The 27887-nt window shown below is 37.7% G+C and overlaps 3 protein-coding genes and 1 pseudogene across 6 annotated transcripts; 2 read left to right on the top strand and 2 right to left on the bottom strand.

Annotated features, from left to right (window-relative positions):
• Positions 1 to 118: 118 nt before the first annotated feature.
• On the bottom strand, positions 119 to 2965 carry LOC124822011 (Pentatricopeptide repeat (PPR) superfamily protein). Its single transcript, XM_047293965.2, has one exon. The coding sequence runs from the start codon at positions 2868 to 2870 to the stop codon at positions 759 to 761; it is 2112 nt and encodes a 703-aa protein (XP_047149921.2). The 5' UTR covers positions 2871 to 2965; the 3' UTR covers positions 119 to 758.
• Positions 2830 to 27719, top strand: LOC124822014 (uncharacterized). Of its 4 annotated transcripts, none has more exons than XM_088094590.1 (8): positions 2830 to 2970; positions 3149 to 3203; positions 3486 to 3605; positions 3723 to 3793; positions 9304 to 9517; positions 9603 to 9708; positions 9795 to 9971; positions 27544 to 27719. In XM_088094590.1, the coding sequence occupies exons 1-5, from the start codon at positions 2898 to 2900 to the stop codon at positions 9450 to 9452; spliced, it is 468 nt and encodes a 155-aa protein (XP_087950716.1). In that variant the 5' UTR covers positions 2830 to 2897; the 3' UTR covers positions 9453 to 9517; positions 9603 to 9708; positions 9795 to 9971; positions 27544 to 27719. The 4 variants fall into 4 exon arrangements, with proteins under 4 accessions (XP_087950716.1, XP_087950715.1, XP_087950714.1 ...); XM_088094589.1 differs by lacking the exon at positions 27544 to 27719 and adding an exon at positions 15220 to 15812 and having other exon boundaries at positions 9651 to 9708; positions 9805 to 9971; XM_088094588.1 differs by lacking the exon at positions 27544 to 27719 and adding an exon at positions 15220 to 15812 and having other exon boundaries at positions 9651 to 9708.
• LOC148194973 (uncharacterized) lies at positions 15614 to 17511 on the top strand. The gene is made up of 6 exons (XM_088095041.1): positions 15614 to 15634; positions 15695 to 15912; positions 15996 to 16122; positions 16200 to 16478; positions 16611 to 16715; positions 16803 to 17511. The coding sequence occupies exons 1-6, from the start codon at positions 15614 to 15616 to the stop codon at positions 17340 to 17342; spliced, it is 1290 nt and encodes a 429-aa protein (XP_087951167.1). The 3' UTR covers positions 17343 to 17511.
• Positions 22787 to 23734, bottom strand: LOC148194972 (uncharacterized; annotated as a pseudogene).
• Positions 27720 to 27887: the final 168 nt, after the last annotated feature.

Below are 27887 nucleotides of genomic sequence, written 5' to 3'. Positions count from 1 at the left end.
TGAATGTCGGGTAGGCAAGGTTCTGTACAAGTAACAAAGTTACAACCACCTATTACATTTTAAAAATCATTGGGTGACGGATGTGTAATGTTTTACAAGTTTGAATAAGAATTACAACTACTTGTAAACACAAACTAATTTATGAACAAAGATTCTAACCATTCGCAACATTCAATCATTAGTCTTACAAACTTCCTGCACTGTTTTACATAACTTTTTTTATTTTATAAGTATTTTTCTAGTGTCGATGAGTTCTTTGGTCTTCATTGTTTTCATCTTCAAATCTTAACTGTAGCATACATTTCTAAAGTTATGGAAAAAAGAATCAGGCGACGTCATTGCCTCAACCTTATACATTCGTACCGAGGAGTCCTCACTATTTTCACCATATTAATTCTCCCAAATTACCATACTTCTCTCCAGATCATTTTACCACTGCAGAATACTGATCACATTATCCACTACATTGCAGCAGCAAGCAAATGACAAGACAATATTTGCCTCCACTGCATACCTCATAAGGTCATCCTCAACAGTTTCCTGTGTGGGGGTAATGGTGACACCAGTGAGTTTCGTTGCATCTGTCGACAATATTTAACTTTCACTTCAACCGGAATCGGATCAATTACAAGTACCAAGCACCTAAGCTCCTGGGTTCTCATATCCAATGGTTATCTTCAATCTTCCAAGAATTAAGTTTATAGAGTTTAGGTTTTGTTGAAGCAAGTAGTTCTGCTTTATCACTACACAAAGACTGACTAACAAAGTATTGCCATTTTGGCACAAGTGTCATTGTTGAGATCCATCTCCACTGAACTACAGCCAGGGACCTTGTTTAACCCTCTTTGTTTTATCGTCTCCCTCACTTGGCTAACCATGCCCCATCTCCCATCTGAAGCATACAGGTTTGACACAAGCACGTAGTAAGAAGCTTCATCAGGGTGCAACTCCAACATTCTCTTAACAGCCACTTCCCCCATATCAAATCTAGAATGAAGCCCACAACCATGGAGAAAAGCTCCAAACACACTAACACCAGGTTCAACAGGCATTCTATCAATAAAATGAAACGCCTCTTCAAGGTTCCCAGAGCGCGCCAACATATCAACCATACACGCATAGTGCTTCATGGATGGAACAAAATTCAACTCCTCACACATAAAATTAAACAACCTGGACCCCTCTCCAACCATTCCTGAATGACTGCAAGCCGCTAATATAGTTGTAAACACCGCTTCATTAGGCTCAAGCTCCTCCTTCAACATTTCCCTAAACAGCACAAGAGATCCATTTCCATCCCCCTGTATTCCATAGCCACCAATCATTGCACCCCACGTCACCACATTCTTTTCCCCCATCGAATCAAACACCATCCTCGCCGCTTTCGTATCCCCACATTTTGCGTAGAAATTCAGCAAAGCAGTGCCAACGTATATGCTGGACAACACCAAGCCATCCTTCAACGACAAGGCATGAACAGAGCAACCAAGCCGAAGCGCGCCAAGGGAAGCACACGCAGAGAGAACACCGACCACAGTAACCGCATCCGGCGAGAACAACTCCAATCTCATCCTCTTGAAAAGCTCCAGAGCCTCACACTCCTCACCACTCTGCGCACAGCCAGAAATAATAGAGTTCCAAGACACAACATCCTTGTCAATTGATTCAAACACGTTACGGGCATCTGAAACAAGGCCACATTTCGCATACATATCAACCAGAGCATTCCTCGCAGGAGGATCCTCCAATCCACACTTAACTACAAAACAATGAAGTAGTTTCCCCATAGCAGAACTACGTAGTTGCCCACACGCAGATAACAAACTCGAAACGGTGACAGAATTGGGTAAAAGCCCTGCCCATTTCTCGTTCTTGAACAACTCTATCGCTAAGCGAGGATAACCTCTCTGAGTATACCCTACAATCATAGCTGTCCATGAAAAAAGATCCTGATGATGATCGGAAAAAGAGAGACTTTCATCAAACACCGCACGTGCGTCCCGAACGCTCCCACATTTGACATAAAAATTCAAAAGCGAGGTGGTCAAGAAAGAATTAACCGAAATTCCGTTTTTGATAACAAACCCATGAACCCACTTTCCCTGGTGCAACCACCCCAGGCTGGTGCAGGCACTGACCACGCTCCCCATTGTAAACTCATTCCCGGGGACGAAGGCTTCTTGCATTCTGTTGAACAAGGTTAGGCCTTCACGAGCGCAGTCGTTTTGCACGTAGGCGACGATCATTGAGGTCCAGGAAACGACGTCGCGGTGTGGTATTTCGTCGAAGGCGCGTTGCGCGTTAGAGAGTAGGGCGCACTTGGCGTAGGCATCGACGAGGGAGGTGAGGAGGAAGCTGTCGGGAGGGAGGGACTTGGTGACGTGGCAGTGTGTGAGTGCGGCCTGGAGGAGGTCACGTGTTTCGGCGGAGGATTTGAGGACGACGGAGAAGAGAATGTCGTCGTGAGGGGTGGGATGGAGGGAGTACCGCATCAGGCGGTAGACTGAAACGACGTCGGAGTGGTTGTCGTTGAGGAAGTAGGAGCGGATCATGACTTTGAAGGAGTAGAGGTCGCGGGAGGGGAGGTGGTCGAAGAGTGCGCGGGCGCGGTGGAGGACGCCAAAGGAGCCGTAGAGGCTGACGAGCTTCGTCGAGAGGAGGAGCTCGCCGCTGAGGCCGAGGACCACCAAGGACGCGTGCAACTTCTGCAAACTTTGCAGGTTAGTGCAGAGGTGGGAGAGGTAGAATGTGGCAGGAAACGGCGGCGGCGGTGGCGGTTGTTCATGGTAGTGGTGGTGGTGACGGAGGGAGCTCCGTAGAAGACGAGGTTTTGAAGCAGCGAGAAGAAGTCTTGAAGCCCTGGATTGCATGATGCAGCTGGACTTTCTTGCCGAAGAATGTGCGACTTTGGTATATTTATTTACCAAAATTATACTACGTGCTCTATGTGGAAGTTGAATGTTATACGAGGTAGGGACTTGAATTACACATTTATTTATTATTATGTTTTTAGTTGTCTTTTTATATTTTCGTGGTTTAATATTTCTTAAACTTGTAAGAAGAAGCTTTGGAATATCTCATCATTGGGAAGAAGAATTCTGTAAAAGATGCATGGGAATATGAACTAATACATCTGTATTGTGTACAGGGTGGATGTCGAACAGGATGGCTAAAGTTACCGAGGCATATGACCTTCCTGCCAGGTTTGTATGACCCCCAACCCATATCTTTTCTTGTTATAGGTGTCCCCTTTTTACTGGATTTGTACAATAATTTTGATGTTGATACAGTGCTTTTTTCATCTGGATTTGGATCTTAGAATTTGGTAACATCTGAGAACTGTTTATCATATGTCCTACTCCAGAAATTATATGGATGCATTCTACTTTATACCCCATTGTTACTGACCCAATCAAATTTCTTAGCAATCTCTTGTCTTGTATTATCTGTATACCATATTTTATTCTTTGATAAATTACCTGCAGGAAAATTATCCACACTGTTGGACCAAAGTATGCGATTAAGTACCATAATGCTGCAGAAAATGCTTTAAGTCATTGCTATCGTTCTTGCCTGGAGCTTCTTGTTGAAAATGGACTTCAAAGGTTCCCCCTCCCCCAAAACGTTATGTCGTTGATTTTTGTACAGCATTTACTGTTTTCATGATGCCATGTTCTTCAAAATTCTACAACTTACTTTCTTTTTGGCCTGTATTTATGTAGCATTGCTATGGGTTGTATTTATACGGAGGCAAAGAACTATCCCCGAGAACCAGCTGCACATGTAGTTATAAGTGAGTTTTTATGTTGTCATGATTTTACTTTTTCAATTTATTTCTTTTGATGTTGCGAGTTGATGCATGATTTATTAGGAAACCTCATGGGAAGTTGAGAGCGAAATTACTTGTGGGAATTATTATTACATGATCGTTGCTGTTTCATTTCATCCTTACATTAAGTAAATGAAGCACTGATAATAATATTGTAATTATGTAATATATTGTATATAGGGAAATATTGTAATTTGGGGCATAGAATACTTTTGTTGACATTTTGCACTATATATATTTGTGGCTCTAGTTATTATAAGAAAGAAGCTTTGTTGTGAACTTAAGACATGTGGATTCATTCACACATCCTCGTTTTTCTTCATCTCAAGCCACAAATGGCAAAATACAGAAAAATGAGTTGCCAGCTTGATAGTAAGGGAAATTAGAATTTGGTGGAAGGGAAGGGGAAGATAGAATGCCATAGTATGTGCTCTCTTCAACTTGTCTACAAACTCATTGCTATTTACAGAATTTGATATTCTATATTATCATTTCATCAGTGTTTAAATATAGGGGTAACCCGGTTGCAGCTTTGAGTGGGAAAATAGAGTACATGCTGGGTGCATCTTTTTTTTTTTTTTTAAATGTTAATTATACCTTAATGCATAATTTCGTGTGATCTCAGGTTTTTATATCATATCCTTGCTGAATGCATCTAGTATATAGAGTATGATTCTCTTGCAAGTTAACAATTGTTTGCAAATGCTTGAAGGATGATATATTAATCATAGGCTAAAATGCCTTTTATTTAGGAACTGTGCGACGATTTCTTGAGAAGCAATGTTAAGGATCGGTAATGATACAGAGAGAATATAGAATGATAGAGAGATTGAGAAACTTAGTTTCTCATTAACCAAGACGTAGGTATACAAGAGTATATGAACAGTAGAAAAGTAAAATACTGCTAACTAACCGTTAATACAATTATTGAATATTTGGATTAACTCAACACAACCCCTTAATCCAAATTTTCAAAGGACTTAACACCTAGTAGGCTTCTTAACTTTACAAATATGTTTTGTCTCAGTGCTTTGGTAAAGACATCAACAATACGCTCTTCAGTAGGGCAATATATCAGCTCCAGCCTTCCTTTGCTGACTTCTCTCAAAAAGTGAAATTTTGTTTCAATGTGTTTACTCCTTCCATGAAAAACTTGATTTTCGGACAAACTAATAGCAGATTTGTTGTCTACTAGAAGTTGTATAGGCTTCCTACACTTTAGCTTCATTTCATCAAAGAGTGTTTCCGACCATACACATTGGCAGACTGTTTCTGCAGATGAGATATATTCTGCTTCACATGATGAGAGGGCAACCATGTTTTGCTTCTTAGAGCAGCACGAAATTGGTGCTCCCATGTATTTGATCAAATAGTCGAATGTGCTTCTCCTATCAACCTTATCACCACACCAATCAAAATCACACCATACCTCTAGAGCTTCTTCAACATTGGCTGTCAATTTAGGAAAGAAAAGACCGAGATCTGTTGTCCCTTTCAAATATCTCAGAATATGTTTGGCTGTTATCAAGTGTGTCTGCCTTGGATCACCCATAAACCTGCTGATCAAACCAACACCATAGCTAATATCGGGTCTGCTATTACAAATGTAACTGAGAGATCCCACAATCTGTTTGTAGATAGTTGCATCCACTTTCTTCTCACTTGCTTGATCAGTTAAGTGCAGGTTAGCCATGACTGGTATAGGAGCACTGTTACAGTTCTCCATATTGAACCTCTTTAAAACTTCATTTATATATCTTTTCTGATGAAGAAACATTCCATCTTCTATCTGCACAAACTCCAATCCCAGAAAGTAACTCAGATTACCAAGATCTGTCGTTTCAAACTCTTCCTTCATTCTCCTTTTGAACTCTTCAATCTCATCTTCTGAATATCCAGTTACTATCAGATCATCTATGTATAGGCAGATTATTAGAGTCCTCTCCTCTATAATAGATTTCACATAGATACCTGATTCCACAACACATTTCTGGAACCCGAGTCTGGTCAGTAGTGAGTTGATGTGATTATTCCAAGCACGAGGTGTCTGTCTAAGCTCGTATAAGATTTTGGCTCCTCTCCTTCCTTCACAAAGCTAAGAGGTTGTATCACAAAGACTTCTTCTTCCAGTGGTCCATTCAAGAAGGTTGACTTAACGTCCATTTGGCATATTTTCCAATTCTTGAAGCTGGCCACTGCTACTACCAGTCTCACGGTCTCAAGCCTCGTTACTGGTGCATATACATCTGTAAAATCAACTCCAGGTTTTTGTAGGAAGCCTTTTGCCACAAGTCTGGCTTTAAGCTTTGCCACTCCTCCATCTGGTTTATATTTGGTTTTAAACACCCACTTAACATCAATGGCATGTTTATGTTGTGGCAATTCTACCAGCTCCCATGTTCTGTTCTTCTCTATAGCCTTTAGCTCTTCCATCATCGCTTCTTTCCATTCTTTTATATCTATAGCCTGTTTCCAAGTCTAAGGTTTCTGCATCAGCCAAAAATGTAGAGTGCACAAGCTCACCAGTATCGGTTGTATAGTTGTCTGCAAAGACTTCATAATCTGAGTCTAGTGGACGAGAATCTGGTTCTCTGTGACCTTCTGTTATGAGCTTCATCATCTATAATGACGTTTTCAGTAGTAGAGGTGTTGTTTTCTAACCAACTTGGCACATACTCTGGTTGCAAACTTGCTTCACTTTCTTTCCATCTCAATGTTGCAGCCTCGTCTACTATCACATCTCTACTTATAACAATTTCCTTTTTCTCTGGATTGTATAACCTGTATGCTCCTGTTGAATGATAGCCAACTAAGACAAAAGTCTCACTCTTGCCATCCAACTTCCTTCTTCTTTCATCTGGAACATGTTTATAACAAACAAATCCAAAGATTCTCAAATGATGAACCACGGGCTCGCTTCTTGACCATGCTTCTTCAGGAGTACAATCTGGTAATGCATTTGTTGGACTTCTGTTCAACAAATAAGCTGTAGTAGAAACAGCTTCTCCCCACAAATAATGAGGTAACTTCTTCCCTTTGATCATGCATTTAGTCATGTTGAGTAGCATCCTGTTTCTTCTCTCGGCTAACCCATTATGTTGAGGTGTATATGAAGTAATGACTTCATGTATGATTCCTTTATCATCACAGAACTCACCAATCTTTTTTGAGTTGAACTCACCTCTACCATCAGTTCTAAACAATTTGATTTTCAAACCAGATTTCCTTTCTACTAATGAACAAAACTTTACAAAATATAAGAACACCTTTTTCTTTTCTTTTAACAAGTAAATCCAAATTTTTTGAGTCCATTCATCTACCAAAATCAAGAAATACTTGTTACCTCCAATTGATAGCACATCAAAGGGACCACACACGTCTGAGTAAATCACATCAAGAGGTTGCTTTGCTCTCTTGTGTGCATACTTCTTGAATTCCTTTCTGGGTTGTTTCCCAATAGCACAACCTTCACATATTTTGCTGGGAATGGATATCAGTGGAACTCCTCTCACCATTTCTTTGTGTTTCAGAAGACCCAAACTCTTAAAGTTTAGATGTCCAAATCTATAGTGCCACAACCATCCTTCTTCTTCAACATTCACAATAGATAAACACTGGACTATTATAACATTCAGATTTACCTTGAATGTTCTGTTTCTTGAAAGGGGAGCCTTGAGGACTGAGCGTTGCTTTCTGTCAAATACTTCTATGTAGTTTTGCTATATGGACATTGTATATCCTTTCTCCAGAAGCTGCCTTAGGCTCAACAAATTATTCTTCATTGTGGGAACATACAAAACATCATTCATATATGCTGGCTTACCATTTCTGCATGAAACCAACACTCTTCCAGCTCCCTCAGCTATGATTGTGCTATTATCAGCAAATCGCACACTACTCTTTATACTTGTGTCAAGATCTATTAACCACTCTCTTTTTCTTATCATATGGTTGGAACAACCTGTGTCAAGATACCAACACGTGTCATCCTCTACATGATTCATGGTGCTCATCAGCAACACATGGTCTGAATCTGTCTCACACACATCTTCTTGTGTAAGATTTGCTTCATCATTGTGCCAGCATTCTAAAGCATAATGCCCATACTTATTACACGTATAACACTGGATGCTTCTTTTATCATAGTTTTTCCTGCCTCTATACCTCTGCCACTGCTAATGGATAACCTTCCTCCTCTTTTATTTACTTCCTTCTGATAACTATCGTTTTCATCTCAGATTGTTCAAATGAATTTGTATTTTTTCCTCCACCTCGTCCAGCTCTTAAATGTCCCCTACCTCTTCCAGCTCCATGACCTTTTATCTTCTGTTCAACTCTGGTCTGTAAAGCTTGATTTGTGCCTTTATCAGTATTTATCCTTTCAATCAGCCTCTGTTTGTGTGCTTCCAATGAGTTTTGTAACTCTTTAACCCTCATGGTTTCAAGATCATTGCACTCCTCTATTGCAACAACTATATGATCATACGAAGGAGTTAGCGTTCTAAGGATCTTTTCAACAATTTTCCGATCTTTTACATTTTTATCACAGGCTCTCATTGCATTCACTATGACCTGTATCCTTCCAATATATCCTACAACAGTTTCTTGCTCGCCCATACACAGAAGTTCATATTAGACTGTAATCTAACCTTCTTTACTTTTCCAGAATTACCATAGCCTTCTTGTAGGATATCCCATACCTCCTTTGCCATGGTAGCTTTTGAAACTTTCTGGAATATCGTAGAAGATATGCACTGATGCAAAAGCATTCTAGCTTTGCAATCCAATCTCCTATTTTCTTTATACGACTTCTTCACCTCATATGTATCATTCTTTGAAGGTTCTTTGAAACCTTTCTTCACGATCTCATCCACTTCTTAGAAACCAAGAATTGCATCCATTTTGACACACCAATCACAATATCCTTTGCCATCAAACACCGGTAGATTACTTGAAATCATCCCTCCAGTAGCCATCAAAACTTCTCCACCAAGCTCTCTTCTCTTCTCGATAGGTTTTCTGGAACCTCACATCACTTCTAACAGGTTGGAGCAACCTTGCTCTGATACCACTGTTAAGGATCGGTAATGATGCAAAGAGAATATAGAATGATAGAGAGATTGAGAAACTGAGAGCTATTTCTCATTAAGACGTAGGTATACAAGAGTATATAAGCAGCAGTAAAGTAAAATACTGCTAACTAACAATATGATAGTTAATACAGTTATTGAATATTTGGATTAACTCAACAAGCAGAAAATAATGTAACAGTTGTTGTCTTTTGCACCGTGAGCACGACTGATACTCAAATATATAAAATGTATTCTTTGCATTTCTTTTGTTTTTATGTTTATACCCGTATTATTTTTAGAAACCTGAACTTACTATCATTAGATGAGTTTGGTTGATTTTCTTTTTCAGCTAGCCTTTAGAGTTTGTATTAATTATTTATACCTTTTATGTTATTCGTGAAGGTTGCTTCCACTGTACTTTCCTCATGATAAACATGAGGAGCAGGCACTACAGGAAAAACATTTATTACCGGCGGCTTATTACCGAAGGCCTTCTGGCCTTCGGAAAATGTAATTTACCGAAGGCTTTTCCGAAGGCTTGTGTAGTATGACTTTACCGAAGGGCAATGGCCGTCTGTAATGGACAGGAGTGATTACCGAAGGCAAACGACCCTCGGTAAGTGAATGATGTATATGGAATTACAAAGTGATAGCTTTCCCTCCCCTCATTTCGCGAAAACACGTTCTTCCCCAATTTTCAGATTGTCTACCCTAACTCCCTCGACGAACTCACTCACTGGCTTGTGCAGACCGCTTTCCACCCTAAGCACAATCGGGATACGCTTCTTCCCTTCTCCTCCATTACAGGTGAAGTGTCCCATTCTCCCATCTCATTTTGTTTTCCTGTTACTGTTTTCGATTACGCGTTAATGGTGGAAGCTTTTTTGTTCTAGCGTTTTGCAGTGTTCTGAGCTGAGGAAGGTGGTGGGTGGCTGAGTTGAAGGCTACCATTGTGGAGGGAGGATATTGGAGGACGCGGCATAGACGAGGCGGCGTAACCAGGGCAGTGACACTGCGTGAGAAGGTCTTCCAGTACTGCTTCAGAGGCTACTGAAGGGGCTACCGTCGAGGTCAGTTGTTTTTTCGATTGATGAACTTTACAAGCTAAGAAGCATTTGTTCTGAGTTTGTTGAATGTATGCTCTGAAGTTTATTGTGCAATATGATTTGTTATAGAAAATATTGTTCAAAGTAGTCATTTTGATTGCTAATGTGTGTTGATTATGAAAACTGATAACAAATACTGGATCAGAGTAAAATGCTACTGGTACACCTAAAAAGCCAATTTCAATAAGCATAACTAGTGAAATACTCAAGATAACATTAAAGCTGAGTCCTGTTTCACAATTTGGTGTGTCTGTCTCTGTTGAAGCATCTGAAGGTTCGTTATAGAGCATGAACCCAGCTGGGTCAATTTTGTGTTGAGTCTAATCTGTGCTTGAGTCGTTATTTTTGAGTCTATTTGTGTGTGCCAGCTTTTCTTTGAGTCTTTTTCTCATTTTAATCGGTCCATTTGTTCATTTGAGTCATTTTCATTGATGAATCATATTCTGTCATGTTTACAGTCATGTTTAATTGCTTAAAATGTCATAAATTCTGTGTTCAAAGTTGTATTTGAATTTTTCCTGAGATTCTTGATTATATGATCAGTGGCTGTACACCATATGAGCTATGATACAGTCATTGTGAGCTCGGGTGCATGCAAAAGTGATATTAATCTCAGATCTGACTGGCTGATTGAAGTATAAGCTGTTTTGAATTTAACATTGAGATGCATCTGATTGATTGAGCTAGTACCATGTGCATACCATATAAGCAATGAATTGCTTTGGCAAAGTTTGGTTGCACTGAGAAAACTCCAATAGAGTCTCATTTGCAGTTGGCCGATCTGCATTACTTTGCTTGTGTCTATGTTTTTTTTTTTTTTTGCGTTTCTTAATCTGGTTTAGCATTAGATCCTTGCTGGACATCTTGCATTAACTTCCTAGTGTCTTGTTTGAATTTTAATTGATGTCTTTAACTTTAGCTAGTTGATAAAAAGCTATTTGAATCTTTGAGTCAAAATTTGAGTGGTTAAGTTGCTTACATTAAGTAATTTGGGGCTGACTAAGTCCAATTTTGAGATAGTGTGTTTCTGCATCCAGTTGCTTTACAAACAAGTTTGTTTTAGATATTTGAAACTGATGATGCAAAGAAACCACGAGTTATAGCTGCCTTAAGCATTTTCACTCTTTAAACCACCAAATTTTTGGCATTTTTCATTCACAAGTTGCTAAGTGTTTGCCTTTTCTGAAATTTGTGGAACTGGTGCATTTCAAATTGAGTTGTCATTGCAGCAAAAAGCTTGGTCATTCTGTTTACATGTAAAACAATTCAAAAGAAAAATTTATATAGTTCTAAAAAGCTGACAGACCAGTGCAATTGACTTTTATGAAAGCTGATGCATTAGAAAAGCCTTTTCTCTTAGGCATTTTATGGAACAGTTTCAACCAATTCTGAACTGAATTTGAATTTGGTGCAAATGCAACTTGTTTGGTGTTTTCTTTTATTGCTTTTAACATCTACTTTAGAGCTGATCTTAGGATCCTGTTTGAGTGCTCACATTATTCATTACCTTGTTTCTTGTTTGTCTTGATTGACTTTCCTAGTTTTGTCTCAATGCAAGTGTAAACTCTGATCTGCTGTTCATAATTGAGCTTTTCTTGCTTTCATAATCTGATCTAGAGTTATCTTAAGCAATAGATCTGTTGTGTTGTCCATTCCTCGTCCTGTAGTGTTATATTTTACTATTTTGAAACAATCATGTACAATGACACTACCAAATACTGCTATTTTGAGCCGTGTACTTTGTTAATAGAACAGAAGCAGTCTCTATTTAAGACGAGACTGGTACTTAAACACATGCAATTCTCACTTAGAAGGAGGAAATCTGCTAGAAATATCCAAGTTCAAGTTAACTTTATCAACAGCATTGGTGGTAGGAGTTATAGGTTATCTCAAGTAGATTTCACCACTTGGAGGGTTGGTATAGTCAAACACTGACCTGGAATGTCAATTAGATTTCATCAGTTTCCTTGTTTAAATTTTGTAAACCAAGTTGCCCTATTAGCAGTAGCTTATAGTTGTTCAACACCATAGAAACACTTCATCCTCTTGTCTTCCACAGTTTAAATTCAAACATTTTTAATATTCGAAGGACTAACTTTACCAATTTAAAAAATAATACAAAATCTAAAATCAAATCTGTACAACTAAACATGCAGTTTTCTATCAGATTAAAATCTGCTTTTATATCAGATTAAAATCTGTACAACTAAATCAAATCTGCTTTTATATCATCACTCCCTTCACTCATGCCGTCATCCCAAGGTAAGATTAAAATCTCATACAACCAAAATATGAGATAAATACACTCAAGAGTGAGAAATTGAAACAAAAACAAACCTAAGACAAAAATGGTTTTGGTCGACTATAGCATATCAGTAAGTTTAGAGGAGAAGAAAGAGTGAACTTATCTAACCTGAGAAAGGCAGTGTAGACTGTTGGAGGAAGGAAAAAGGTTTATGGAATTACTGGGAAAGAGCCTTCCGTAGAAGGATCCAGGTGTGGCATTAATAAAGCATGAAGCAGACCTGTTTTCTTCGTTTTGTAGCAGTTTCGTGTAAAAATCAGGAAGTGACTTGAAGGTGGTATTGAAATCATTTTCGAATAAATCATTGAGATAAAACTGGAACGTAGGTAGTTCACGGTTTAAGCGAGTGCATGCAGTATCAACAATGCTAACAACATTTGATATTAAAAGAAGTGTATTTGGTCCCACCCCAACAACAATCTATTTATAAGTCAAACTAATTCAAGTTTCTAAGTACATGGATGTCTATTAAAATAATAATGGTGTTGAGGATATGGAAGCAAACTTTGAAATGTCTGAACTTTTGAAATAAAAGTATAAAATAGAGTACAGTGACTGCAGATGCAGAATCAAGTCCTTCAAATCAAGTCCTTGGTTGGCAAACAATGTTTGGCCTAAGACACAACAAAGAAGTCAAGTACGGTGCACAAACTTGATTTAAGAAACTGTGACAGTTTTGGAAACCTGAATTTAATCAACTCAAACATTCATTTTGGAATTATGCACTGAAAAATAGTTAGAATCAGTTGAAAACTGGTCAAACATATTAAACAAACTTGTCCAAAGTTTCATGAGCTGCAAATCTGAATAACACAGTGTGCATTTGATCAAGCTAAAAATGACTTTTGCTGTAGAAAATTGAAATCAGAGTTGGATGAACTCAAGCACACAGTTTGCTTTTCTGAGAGTAATATGAGTTGCTATCACTTGAGACACATTTAAGATCATTAAACAAACGTGTGCAAGGCTTAAGAACCAATAAATGTGGTCTGAAACAGCATATAACTACTACACCAGATTTGGAAATTATGTGCAGGATTTTCAAAATAGACACACTAGTTGTCAATGCTTTAGCTCATTTGGTCAAAGCTAGACAATATGTCAATGCTTTATATGATCCATGGATAGCTATCACTGCATTAAACTCAATGAAAACGAAAAAACGAAAGCTGGAACTGGATTACACCAATGCAACAGTAAAACGAAAACTGCACAATGCACATGACTATGACATAACTGGATTTTGAATTTGCAAGTGGAAATTGAACTCAACAATGGTTTTGCACCGATTAAAATGATGAAGGAACACTTAAGGAAAATTGGAAACACAAGAACAATGATTACAAATGCGAATTGAAGCAAAACAGAAATGAAAAAAAAAAATACTGGAAACAGTGAGCACTGCACTGCACAACACGGTCAAACATAGAATGGAAGTAAGATCAACTTAGCTCTTGAAGCGTGAGTGGAAAACCAGGCTCTTGATGCCAAATGATGGAAGCAGCTTCACTCTTCAAGAATGAGCAACTTCTCAGACCAGAGGTGGCAGCGGAATTGGAAAACGGAGATGTAGTTGGAGGCGCACGGAAGGTGTTTGATGAATTGTCTGGTGCGGTTTTGGAGTGTGTAGGCAGAGGTTCTAGCTCAGACGGCCTTCCAAGAGGGAAGGAAGCTAGAGGATAAGTGTGCTAAAGTGGCACAATGCAAAGAACTTGAAGAAGTAGTGGCTGGAAACAATCCAACAGCATTTCACTATATCAATTCAAGTTCCATTTACAATGGATGAGCTCTCTTTTTATAGGAAAGATGAGCTTTGGAAGTGTGCTATGAAAGCTATGAAAGCTATCTTAGTCTACAAAGATGAGCTTTGAATTCACTCCTAGAGTGTTATTCACATCTCAATTGTTGTCCTAGAGTCAGATTACATGATTACAATCCAATTTGATTCTTATGCTTGAATATGGTTGGTGAAAATGGTTAAAGTTGGTGTTAAAGAGCAATTGAAACAGTGATATTTTGATTTAATCATATTTAGCATGTGCTGGCAGCTTGTACAAGTCATATTTCATAAAGAAAAGTTGCTAAAACCATAAAATTATGATTATAAACACTTTTGTGCAAAATGACCATTCAAACCACCAATATTTCAGCATTTTTTGTGGTATAGTTGCAGATTTGTGATATAGAAAGCTTATTTTGATTGCTGCATCAAAGGCATTGCATTTTGAAATCTATTCTACCACATATCTTACGTTCCTTTTGACTCCCTATGTGTTTCATAACTGTTATGTCTTACTTGTATCAATTATTGACATTCTAAGTTCCGAAGCTAATGATATCATTGTTTTACAGTTAGAATATTTTTCAAATTGATCATGCTTGATTGCTCAGGTTGACTTTTTTTACCCTAAATGTGATCAAACCAAATAAGACAAAACCCACAACCCTCACTCATTCCACCTTCTCTTCCACTTCGAAGAAGAGAAACCCAAAACCCTCACACCCATCACACTCTTTGTAAGAGGTGTAGGAATGTGCCCACATAGGGACCATTTTATAGCTGAAAGGAAAGCCACTTTAACCAATCAACTTCCACCAAAGTGAACTAAAGAAAATCACTTCACACCAATTGAAGTAAACTAAAATAGCATAAACAAACTTTGAAGAATGAGTTAGGCTAAACTCCACTAACTACACTAAACTACACTAAGTAGAATTAGTCTTAAACTATTCTAAAGTAAAACCTAAAAAAGTGTACTAATAGGTGAGAAATTGGGAATTCACCTAAAGTAACCGAAGTGTTCAAATTGCCTTCCATGTTCGACTTGAATAGTAATAGGTTTATTACTTATGTCGCATGGAGTGTTGCTGTTTTGACAATGATTTCTTTTTTTTGGCTTGTCACAGAACATGGCCTATTTTCTCAACCATCGTGCATGGATGTACGACCGTTGTTATAGCGGAAGGAGAGGTTTGAAGGAATCTTTTGTCATCGGAGTTCAAGAGTTTGTGGAGACGGCTCGACGCAGTCATTATTATGCCATTGATGGAGGGATTCGATGCCCATGCATGAAGTGCGAATGTACAAGGATTTTGAAAGATGAAGAGATTAAAGTTCACCTATACCAAAAAGGGTTCATGCCTAATTACACGGTTTGGACATTTCATGGTGAAGAAAATCCTTCGACCTCCAATAGAGTTCAAAATCGGCTTCCATCAGGTTCGAATACTGTTGTACATACATCTGAGATAGATCAATTTGCCTATATGCAAGAGATGGTCAACAATGCTCTTCATCGACATGACGAACAAGAAGCAAACGGTAGTCATGATGAAGAGTCTCCAAATGAAGCCACTCAGAGGTTTTACAAATTACTGACAGAGTCTCCAAACGGCCGATCCTCCACCTGTGATTATTATTCCCACTCCTCCCCCTGTCATTATTACCCCCACTCCTCCCCCTGAGGTTATTACCCCCACTCCTCCCCCTGACCCTACTTCTATAGCTTCCTCATCTTCTACACCGCCTTCAGCTGGTGATGCTGAAGATGTTGACCCGCCTTTCCATGATCGACCATGGATTGAGCCATATGGAAAAGGGTAAATACTTTAATCCCAGTTTTAACTTTGATTGATGTTTTAAACTTTCTTTACTCTCATGACTTTTATTTATTTATATGAAGGTTTATTCCCTCCAGAGTTGCTTCGCAGGCCATAACACGTTCAATTAAGCAACAGTATTTGACTCCATGGCCTACTTGGGGAGCCATACCTATAGACGACAGAAAGCCATTCTGGGAGCGTTTTAAGGTCAAGAACACTTTAAATTAATTATCATTCATATCTTACCATGTCTTAATCAATGTTTGTTTTGTTCATCATTACAGAAGAAGGTGCAGTGGAAAGCTGAGCATGAAAGTCAAATTCATAGAAATTTTCACATGAAAGCATCTCATCGGCTCTCAGAGATGTTTAGGGATGCCAGGATTGCAGGGGAGCGCCCTGACTGGATGGGCGAAATTATTTGGAACTCTTTGCTTGCACATTGGAACACAGTAGAGTTTCGTAAGAAGTCTGCTACAAACCAGAAGAATAGATCGTCTGAAAGGGGTGGTGCCTTGCATACTGGTGGGTCGATCACGATTCACGAGCATGCCATTCGTATGGTAATCTCTTCAAGCTGTCTCTGTCCAGATTTTCTTGTCTCTTAAGCATTGTGCAAGTATGTTTGATGTTGATAAGCATTGCTAAAGGTGTAGCAACTCATATTAATCACTTAAGTCTAAATTATGTTACAGGCACAAGCTCTTGGACGAGCGGTCCATGTTGACGAGGTCTTTGCACAGACCCATGTTCGGAAGGGCACTAATGAATTCGTTGATGAAAGGTCTCGCAAGACTCATGTAAGGAAATAGCACTCCTAGTATTAGTAATCCACATGATTATGTTATCTTCATCATTCTCTGACATTGCTTTTATTGTTTGAACAGGAAGATTTTTCTATGAGACTTTCACAGGTTAGATCCGAACATGGGTCAGCTCCTACACCGGATGATACGAGTAATACAGATGACGACATCCGTAGGACACAGTGCTGGGTCGATGTCGTTGGTGGGAAGAAAAAGGGACGAGTCTACGGTGCAGGACAACTTGCTGCAAACTATACAGCATCGAAAGGAGGTACACTGAAGCATCAACCTTCTTCTTCCACCTCTTCTGCTGACGAGGCCATCCAGCGCTTGACACAGCTATTGGACCAACGTGACCAGGAAAACCGTGCATTGAGAGAAGAATATAGTGACTTGAGAGATGAGTTCTCAAGCTTCAAGACCCTGGTCATGAGAGCGCTGCCTCAAACTTCAGACACTCCTTCCATTACCCCTCCGACCCAGCCACGACCCTCCCTGTCACCCGCCGTCCCTCATCAGCCCACACCAGTCCAGCCCACAGCAGTCCAGCCCACACCAGTCCAGCCATCTACAGATGACCAGGAGGATGAACAACTTTCTGAAGACTATGTAGATTTTTAGTTTCATTTTGTTATTGATCATAGTACATTTAAATGTTATTATGATATTGTTAGAATATAATTGATGTTAGTACATTATGATAACAATGTTATAGTACTTTATGCTTTTCCATCAATGAATATCAAATTTTGGGATGGACAATATATATATGCAGGTCTGTTTGTTTGTATATTGAAACTGTTATACAGGTCTGTGTGTTGTGAACATGATATGCAGGTATGTGTGGTAGAACAGCAAAACAATTAAATCAGATATTTCTCTGGACCGTACCGAAGGCTTTACCCAGGGCCTCCGCCCTTCGGTAATTACCGAAGGCCATAAGCCTTCGGTAATTACCGAAGGCTTACGGCCTTCGGTAATTACCGAAGGCTTACAGCCTTCGGTAATTACCGAAGGCTTATGGCCTTCGGTAATTACCGAAGGGCGTAAGCCTTCGGTAATGGTTACCGACAGGGGGTTTACCGAGGGCTTTTTGGCCGTCGCCAGGCCGTCGATAATAGGCCGTTACCGAAGGCTTTTGGCGTTTTCCGAAGGATTTTGGCCTTCGGTAATGCCCTTCATTACTGTAGTGAGGTTGCTTTAACTAAACTTCATGCTAATGTTGGGGATGAAAATGGTGAGATAATCATGGGAGAGCGTAAAATCAGAATAAAGGCTTTGCCTAAAAGGAGTGTTTCTAGACCACCTGAATTTGCAATTGATCTTCCTGTTAGTGAAGTTGGCTTGGTTAGCTGGTCAGTAATAGTTTTCCTATTTTATAGCTTTTTTAATACTTTGATTTTTGTGTTTGAATATGAAAAAAGAAACTAGGATGAGCATTATCAATCCTACTATATGCGATATTATTGAAACAAAATATGGTTAACATTTTCTGATATATTTAAATTTTTGACTGCACATAATTGTATTCCTTGAGATTTTTTAATGTATTTGATTAAATAGAAAACAATCCATTTTTTAATCTTACATCCAGTAGAATTTTCCTGAGCCATGTGGCTTTAGTAGGAATTCGTCATATTGATATTCATTTTTGGACCCTGCCGTCATGTCCATGATTAAAGACCCTGATCTAAGGCGTATGGAACAGTAGGAGAAAATTGCTGAAGCACAAAGAGGCTGGAATTGTGCTAAATTGCTAGGATATGGCAACCTCGGTGGACCTACTTTGTCTGTGCTGAAGAATATTCTGTACATTCTTGTATGTTAGAAGTGGATAATATACAAATTAGAGAAGATCTTTACGTGAAGGTGTAACCTATGGGATAATTGAATGTTAGATAAAGGTGCTTAGAGAGAAAATCATCAATCTAGTTAAAGTTGTATGGGATAACAAAATAGATAATTCTACTTGAGAATTAAAAGGTAAAATGAGAGAGGCATATCCACATCTATTTTTTGGTAAGTCTAATTTTTGAGGTTAAAAATTTTATTATTGAGGAGAATGTAAGACTTTAGAAAATCGAGTATTAGAGTTGATAAGTGTTTTAATATAATGAGATCGAGAATTTTAAAGTTAAAATATTTTAATAATTTAAATAGAAATTCTTAAATTCGTCTCATTATAAAAAAACACTTGCTATCTCCTATAACATTTTCTCTTAGTTCTCTCTTCATTCTTTATATAATTCCTAACACATAGATAATCTCTTTGACGATTAGGAGGTGTTTGAGCAATCACGGTGGTGAATCCTTCCTTTCCATCTGATCAATTTTCCTTGTAGAGCAAGTAATTTTTTGCTCTTTTTTCCTTTAGTTCTTTGGTCAAATTCATGCGTACGAGTTCCTTCACATGTGTCAATTGAGTTTCTTTTCTAGCTCTTTATTGATCAGAGGTCCTAAGGACTTGCTCTGATCATGTTTATGTAGTTTGTAGGTTTTTAGAGTTCTTTGAACTCGAAGCAAGAGTAGTAAGTTGTGTAGAGCTGTGGTAGCTTCTTTTTAAAATGAGGAAAGCTAGTTTTTAAGTTTTGAGTATTAAATTTCAAGTATAATTTCTATAATGATAAGATGATTTAATTATATTAGAGATGAATGACTTGGTGATAATTGTGTTTTGATTTAGTGGAATTAGTTGTGCGATGTTTGATGTCTTGTATGAATATGTGATTGATTGGGATAAACTTGTGAATGATGTTTTGTGAAATGGTGGTGTTATATTTTGGTTGAAAAAGGCTGAATGGAAATGTATTTGTAAAATTTTGGATCATGTTGGTAAAAAAGGGGTGGTGTTGATAGGTGCTTCTTAGAAGAAATGGTAAAAAGGGAGAAATGAGAGTTTAGGATCCATGCTAGTGTCATTTTGGGACTTGTTTAGGTGATAAGTGAACCTAAGAATGGTCTAGAATTGCATAGTAGATGATAGGTTGTGTTTTTCAATGACTATTAGGTATATTGGGACGTTTTTAGTAGTGAATTTTAGAAGTAGAAGGTTTAAGATAAAATGGAGGGTTTGAGGTATGTTCTTGAATCAATTTGGACTTGTTTCGATCCTTAAGTTGCTTAGTTATGAGTAAGAATTGGTAGAATTGAGTTATGGTCCATAAAGTAGGAATTAAGTTGAATTTGAGTGGAAATTTGATGGTAGAAGGAGTCAAAGCATCTTTAAATTAGATTACATACATAGGGATAGGTTGGTTGTAGCTGAGAATTCCAATTAGAAGTGTTAGAAGTTGATGGAAGAGCATGGGAGAGGACATAACAGGTTGAAGGGGTGTTTTTTTGGTAGATTTAAAGTGCTGATGAAATATATTGAGGGGCTGCACGAGCAAACTGCTCGCTGGGCGAGCAAATAAGAGTTTTGACAATGAGTTTCAAGTGTTGGGTGAGCTTCCTTGTTAAGTTGTAGGAACTCTTTGTTTTCACACTCACTAGGTAAGTGGTTTGGTTTGCTGAGCAAGTTTGTAGGGTGTTTTGAGCTTTGGTTATAGGAGCTAGGTGAGCCAGCTCGCTGGGCTGTTGGAACTCATTGGTTTTGTTCTCGCTAGGCGAGTGAAGACTGCTCGTTGGGAGACTGAGTCTGAGTTCTTTGGTTATTTTATTTGACTTCCTCTATTGCAGTTAGTTGTAAATGGTAGGATGATTTATCTTATATTTTGTGATAAGGTTGAAAAGTATGGTGGCATATGAATGATGGTTATAAGGAGTTCAAGGAGAATTCCTTTAAATGGTTATGTGTGTGTAAGTGCATGTATTGATATAGGAAGCTAGTAATTAGAGGTTATTCTGATGGTCTCAATAACTTCTGTCAGAGCGGCTGCAGCGGAATGGTTAGCGTGGAATAACAAACCAAGAGGGTTTTTAATACGAACGTGTGCCTTTTAATTTCTATTGAATTAAACATATCAAGCAAATAATAAAGACAAATAAATAGGGTAAGGTTGAGAGAAATTTGAAGAAATGATTTTATCCTGGTTCGGATCTTACCAATCCTACATCCAGTCGCTTATCTCAAAACAAGATAAACAGTTCACTACTCACAAAACAATTACAATGACAAAGAAACACTTTGTAAAAGTTTAGTAACCACCTCTCTTGTTACCCCCAAGAGATGAAAGTCACTTCCCCTGTAACCCACAAGGGATGAACACCTCCTCTGAATCTTCACAAAGGATGAACACCTCCTCCGAATCCTTCACGAAGGATGATAGACTTTTAACTCAGCAACAACAACAACACTCAATCACACTCCCTGTGAAAGTTCTCGTTCTATGTCAACACGCCAAGTTCTCAAAGCCATAGTACAAGGGTTCAACAAACCCTAGAACACTTATCACCGCACACTGCAGATAAGATTTTCTGAAATACACTTATTTCATGTTTTAGAATGAGAGTCCCAATTTGATTTATAGAGATCTCACTCAAGGATACCTCCAAAAATCCGTTGTCAACTAACTAATGTGTGATAATCAATTATCCAATTATGGTAATTAATTATGCATTTAATGAGTGCACAACAGTAAGAAAACTTGCTTAAAAATTCTCATAATTGCTCATTATAATCAATTATGGCAAGTCATAATTGATTACTGATAATTGATTATTATAAATTGATAATCAATTATCTTGAGTATAAATTGAGGTTTTCTGATTCAAAATAAATTTTAATGCAACCTAAGACAAACAATACATATAATCAAATATAAACCACATCCTATACATAAATCTCCTAAATTATAAAAGCTTTAATATAAAAACAAGTCTTCATGAAGATCTTCCTACAATAAGAGCACTTGAGACTTGACTTTGAGCCATCATCAAAATTTCTTCTCTTTAGCTTTATGCTAACAATCTCCCCTTTTTGATGATGATAAAAAATATTTTAATTTAAAGTTTCTTATAACTTGTACTGATATGTAATTCATACATAACTTAAAGAAAAGGGATTAGTAGACAAAAGATAAATATAATTAAGCCTTTAAACATATTTCTCCCCCTTTTTTATCATTATTAAATGGCGTTATGTATGATATAAAAAAATTTCTCATCCTAAATATAAGACTATAAGTCATAAACAAATAAATAGTAATTATCATAATAAAAACCCTTGACTATTAGTCATAAACAAATAAATAATAATTATCATAATTTTTATTAAAGGGAAACATGAGGCATAATTCAAAGCATAGAAAATACAATAAATTTAGGAATCATAATAAATAAATAAAAATAGGATAAAGAAATACTCCTCTTCATATACTAACTTAAACATAATTAAATTACATTTGATTCTTTAAGGAAGAAAGAGAAGTAGTTAAAATTATCAAAATTTTCTTTTCAAGTTAAAAATCCCCCCTTAATTTGACAAACCATACTTTACCAAGTTTTGGTGCACACCCAAAAAACTTCTTCCTTAATCTTGAAATAACCTGCAAAATAGAAAAAAAAAATATTTTAGTACCCAAAAATACTTATTTGGGTCCTTTAAAGTTAGAGACAAATTATTTTACAATTGGAATCCATGTATATATTCCATTTGGAACACCATAATGTTTTATTTTACATTTGTTTGATGTATGACCATTTTTCATGCAATAAAAACAAGTAACATCATTTGGGTTCCTATAATTTCTATTTTTATAATTATAATCATAATAATTTTGATTATATTTTGGAACATACTTGATTTTATTTTTATAATTATAATCATTATAATTATATTTAGGAACATTTTCAATTTTATTACCATAATCATAATCGTAGTAATTATAAGGTTTAAACCCTCCCTTGGTCCTCAAGTTTGTATGAAAATCTCATTTGGGTCCTTAAGTTTTTTTCTGTCTCAATTGGGTCATATTTTTTGTAAAAGTGAGCACATTGTACCATAACCGTTAAGTGGTGTGAGACGGCGTTAAATTGATGTGAGCTGGATTTTTCCATTTACGGACGTGGCATTGTGCATTAAAATTGACTGTTTGTTGTGTTTTATCCACGTAGGCTACGAAGCCCTAACATTTAAGGGCATCCCATCTCATCCAAAGTATATTTTCGTGTTGGAGAGGATCATTGCATGCCTTCAACAAAGAAGTTAAGTACTTTACGTTCTTCACATTTTTCTTTAATAAAGTCCAAGGTTTCAATGGCTCTTCCTCAATCAATGCCTATGCATTTTTAACCATTTCACGTTTATACCCAGGAACAGAGCACTTATTCCCGAAATTGCTACTATCTACACTTTCCATTTCGAAATTAAGGTTTTCCTTTTTCTTCTTCAACAAGATTTCAAGAACCAGAGAGGATTCAACACCGTTGATTTCTCGAGTTCTGATCAATTCACAGCATTTAAACAATTCAAGCAAAGAATCGAAGCTGTAAGCGTCTCTCACTGCCGCGTGCACTGCCGTGAAACCGCCGGGACGGAGCGTGCGGCAGATCTCCGCGGCGAACTCCGCCGGGCGCGAACGTTCCAAGCCGCCGTTGCCGGAGAACTCGAAGTCGAATGAGTCACCTAAGAACGGATGCCAGCGGCCGTCACCGTGGAGGATCAGCGGCGGCGACGGTTTCTTAAAGATTCCGACGGAGTCAACGATGCCGACCTCTTTTAGAGTGAGGACGTCCTCGCCCGCGGGCGTGTCGATGCAGAGGGCGCGGGAGTTAAGGGACAGGAAGCCGTCTGCAATGAGGTCCTGGAAAATGGCGGCGTAGTACTCGACGGAACGACGCCAGTTCTTGCCGGTAAATGGATCTCCGGCGTCAGAGGAGGGGGAGGGGGAGGACAGAGTGAGGTTTTCGGAGAAGAAGCAGAAATCGGCGGATTCGCAGGACCCGCCGCGGACGGTGACGATGATGGCGAATCGCGTGGCGAGGATGAGAACGGCGAAGGAGAATAGACGAACCAGAATGTTCCGCAAGGAGCCGTGTTTCGCTGCGGGTGGCTCCATGGACTGGTTCGGTGTAACCTCAAGGAAGAAGAAGAAAAGAATACTATGAGAGAAAGGGGTAGGATTTGAAATTTGAGCCTGGTTTGAAGGGTAAAACGGGAATGCGCAAGTTTCATTTGGATAAAACACAACAAACAGTCAATTTTAATGCACAATGCCACCTCCGTAAATGGAAAAATCCAGCTCACATGAATTTAATGTCGTCTCACACCACTTAACGGTTATGGTACAATGTACTCACTTTTACAAAAAATATGACCCAATTGAGACAGAAAAAAACTTGAGGACCCAAATGAGATTTTCATACAAACTTGAGGACCAAGGGAGGGTTTAAACCTAATTATAATTATATTTAGGAACATTTTTATCAACCGTTTTACCATTTAAATTATTTTTACTACTTTCAGCATGAGTTGTTTCTTGTAATTTATTCATATTTATGCAAGATATACATTCATCATTACTAACAAATTTTCCTTTTCCTAAATAGGACATTTTATTTTTTAAATATTTATTTTCTTCAAAAATATTTTCAAAGTTTAATTTTAAATTTTTATTTTCTGCAAAAATATTTTCAAAATTTAATTTTATATTTTTGAAATCCTTTTTCAATTTCTTATGAGCTTTATCTAATTTTTCAGATTCTACTATTAAAGCAACATAAGTTTCATGCAATTCATCTTCACTATATTGACTATAATTATCAGAATCGCTAGATATACTTACTTGGCTAGCAATGTTGTCGTTTGCCATCAAACAAATGTTTGCTTCTTCATCAGATTCGCTCAAATCAGAAATTGTTTTACTGTCATCCTCCCATGCAATGTAGGCCTTCTTTTTGAAGTTTTTCTTTTCTTTCTTTTCTTCACCCTTCTTTTGATTTGAGCAGTCATCTTTTAAATGCCCCCTTTCTCCGCAACCATAGCATCTATAGTTTGAGGAAGATTCTTGATTTTCTCTCTTTTCGTATTTAAATCTTTCTTTGTCTTTTGATTTCATGAACCTGTTGAGCCTCTTTATCATAAGTTTCAAATTTTCTTCCTCATCTAAGTCTTCATCTTCTATTTTGCTTTTGCTCCTTTCTACCTTAGATTTTAAGGCTATAGTCTTTTTCTTCTTAGTTTTTGCTTCTTCTTCATCTGTAAAACTCGTCAACGGTTAAAGTAGATGAAATAATATTTCGAGCTTTTACATCGTTTTGAAACCTTTTCTTCTCTTCAGCAGTCCACTGAACACGGGGCTTTGGTTCCTGTATATTGTTAGTAGGAACAGACAGACCAAATGCAATAACTTCCCAAATATCACAATCAATAGACTCAATAAATATTTGCATTCTAACCTTTCAGAATCCATAATTTTCACCTATGAATAGAAGTGGTCTATTGATAGAAGCATCCTCTGCAAAAGTTTGATATGATCTTGCCATTTGAATAACATCAAATCGAGCTCTGATGCCAATTGTCAGAGCGGTTGCAGCGGAATGGTTAACATGGAATAAAAAACCAAGAGGGTTTTTAATACGAACGTGTGCCTTTTAATTTCTACTCAATTAAACTTACCAAACAAATAATAAAGACAAATAAAGAGGGTAAGGTTGAGAGAAATTTGCACAAATGATTTTATTCTGGTTTGGATCTTACCAATCCTACATCCAGTCGCTTATCTCAAAACAAGATAAACAGTTCACTACTCACAAAACAATTACAAATGAAAATCACAAAGAAACACTTGGTAAAAGTTTAGAAACTACCTCTCTTGTTACTCCCAAGAGATTAAAGTTACTTCCCCTGTAACCCACAAGGGATGAACACCTCCTCTGAATTAACTATGAACACCTCCTCCAAATCCTTCTCGAAGGATGATAGGCTTTTAACTCAGCAAGAACAACACCACTCAATCACACTCCCTGTGAAAGTTCTCGTTCTATGTCAACACGCCAAGTTTTCAAAGCCACAGTACAAGGGTTCAACAAATCCTAGAACACTTATCACCGCACAGTACAGATAAGATTTTCTGAAATACACTTATTTCATGTTTTAGAATAGAGTCCCAATTTGATTTATAGAGATCTCACTCAAGGATACCTCCAAAAATCTGTTGTCAACTAATTAATGTGTGATAATCAATTATACAATTATGTTAACAACTTTCTTTTCTTTAGCTTTATGCTAACAACTTCTAGTCTCAAGGAGAGAATGATAGTTATGTTATGGAGATAGGGATGACAACGGGTCCGATCGGGCATGGATAGTGTATACCCGCAATCCGACCTGCATGCAAAAAACCTATTAGTTACCTGCCCCGCATAAAAAAAACCGCAAATTTTTTTCAATCCGTGGATACCCGTTTTCAATCCGCAAATATTTAAACAAAAAAATATTTTATGAGTTTTTAAAAAAGGTCCAAATTAAATTGAAAAAGAAATATAATTTTCAAAAACAAAATTGGGTGTCCAAAACTTTTATTTTCATAAATGAAAATGGGCCAAAAGCCCAAATCACCTTTTTTTATTGTTTTGTTTTTATGTTTGAAAATGGGCATGGCCCAAACTCTTTCTTTAAGGTTTTCTTCAGTAAGCAAGAAAAATGGTAGAATATTTTCTTTCTCTTATTTTTCAGAAACGACAAGCTCTAAGTTTCTTTTCTTTCAAGAACCAGAGAAGTTCTCTACGACAACTTCCTTTTATCACCCATGTTGGTCTTAGAGTAGACTGTTGCGTCTCGCTGTTGTATCACATCCATAACCCATGGTCATTCCTTCTTCTTCAATTCTCTTCCCATTTTAAACTCATAGAACAGTCTCTTCTCCCCGCCGCCACTAACACCAAATTCCACCAGATCTGTAAAAAAATATAACAAAGCCAAATCTCCTCCTCCTGCGTCAATCACCGCCGGCCGATCCTCCTCAGACAAGTCATTCGTGGCATTGAGCCATCATGTTCACGGTCCAAGGTCACTCTTGCTTTGTTCGCCGCCATCCCTGCTTCGATTTCGATCACCACCGGCCGATCCTCCTCAAATACGTTGTATTTGGATCAGACATCTATTGAGAGCGACGCGTTCATCAGCACGCGACGAACGCTCGACGACGCTATGAAATGGGCCTTGCAGCTCTTGCACCGACTAGAGGAAACCGTAGGATTGAACTACATTTTCTTCTCTCCTTCTATGAGGGCAATGCAAATGAATTGAGAGTGTAAGAGAAAAAAAAGTGAGATTTAGGGTTTGCTATTTCTTTGATGGCAAAGAGAATACAATAACTCATTAGAAAACAATTTAAAGTAAAAAAAAAACCTAATAGGTAAATTTGTAATTTCATTTTTCAAACGGGTAGCGGATACCCGCGGGTACGATAAGTGTGATACCCGAACCCAACCTATTAACGAGCAGGTATTAAATTACCTGTAAATACCTTTTACCCGCGAATACTAAATCTCGGAACGGATTTTACCCGCGAGTATCTGCGGGTGTGAGTTTTTTTGCCATCCCTATATGGAGAGTAGTAGGAGGTCTCTAGTCTATTGTTTAGCCATAGATGCTTGAAAGGATTAACATTGGAGTGTGGTGATTGTTGATGTTGTTGTTGTTGTTCCACCTCAAAGGCAAGGTCTTTATAGTTCGATATCAATACATGTATCCAGATGATCAGTCTAGAGTTAGATGATGAAATGTGTATGAATATTGTTTGGTTGTTGATAATTGAATTATAGAATGACATTGTATATAATCTTATATGTATTCTTTGGTAAACTAGCTTACCTTTTTTTCTGTGTTTGTGTTTATTCATTTCTTGGGTTGCAATGATCATCTTTACGATATTAGCAGATGAGGAACTGTCTTTGGATCGTATCTTAGGCTATGAAGATGTAGTAGAGGATTAGTCTTAGTTTCTGAATGGTTTAATGTCTCAATAGGTCCCTATTTTTGTTCAGAATTTGAAATAGGTCCCTTTATTTTTTGGCGTCTCAATTGGGTCCTTATTTTTGTTAATTTGATGCAAATAAATCCTTTCCGTCAATTTCATCAAACGGCGTTAATGAATGTGTGACGTGGCCTTACACGTGTCAATACTGTCCTCAGGCCACGTCACACATTCATTAACGCCGTTTGATGAAATTGACGAAAAGGATTTATTTGCATCAAATTAAGAAAAATAAGGACCCAATTGA

This window comes from Vigna umbellata, chromosome 7, assembly GCF_029865625.1.
Source record: "Vigna umbellata cultivar VRB3 chromosome 7, Vumbellata_1.0, whole genome shotgun sequence".
NCBI classification, from domain to species: domain Eukaryota; kingdom Viridiplantae; phylum Streptophyta; class Magnoliopsida; order Fabales; family Fabaceae; genus Vigna; species Vigna umbellata.
This window is presented reverse-complemented; position numbering and strand designations above follow the sequence as displayed.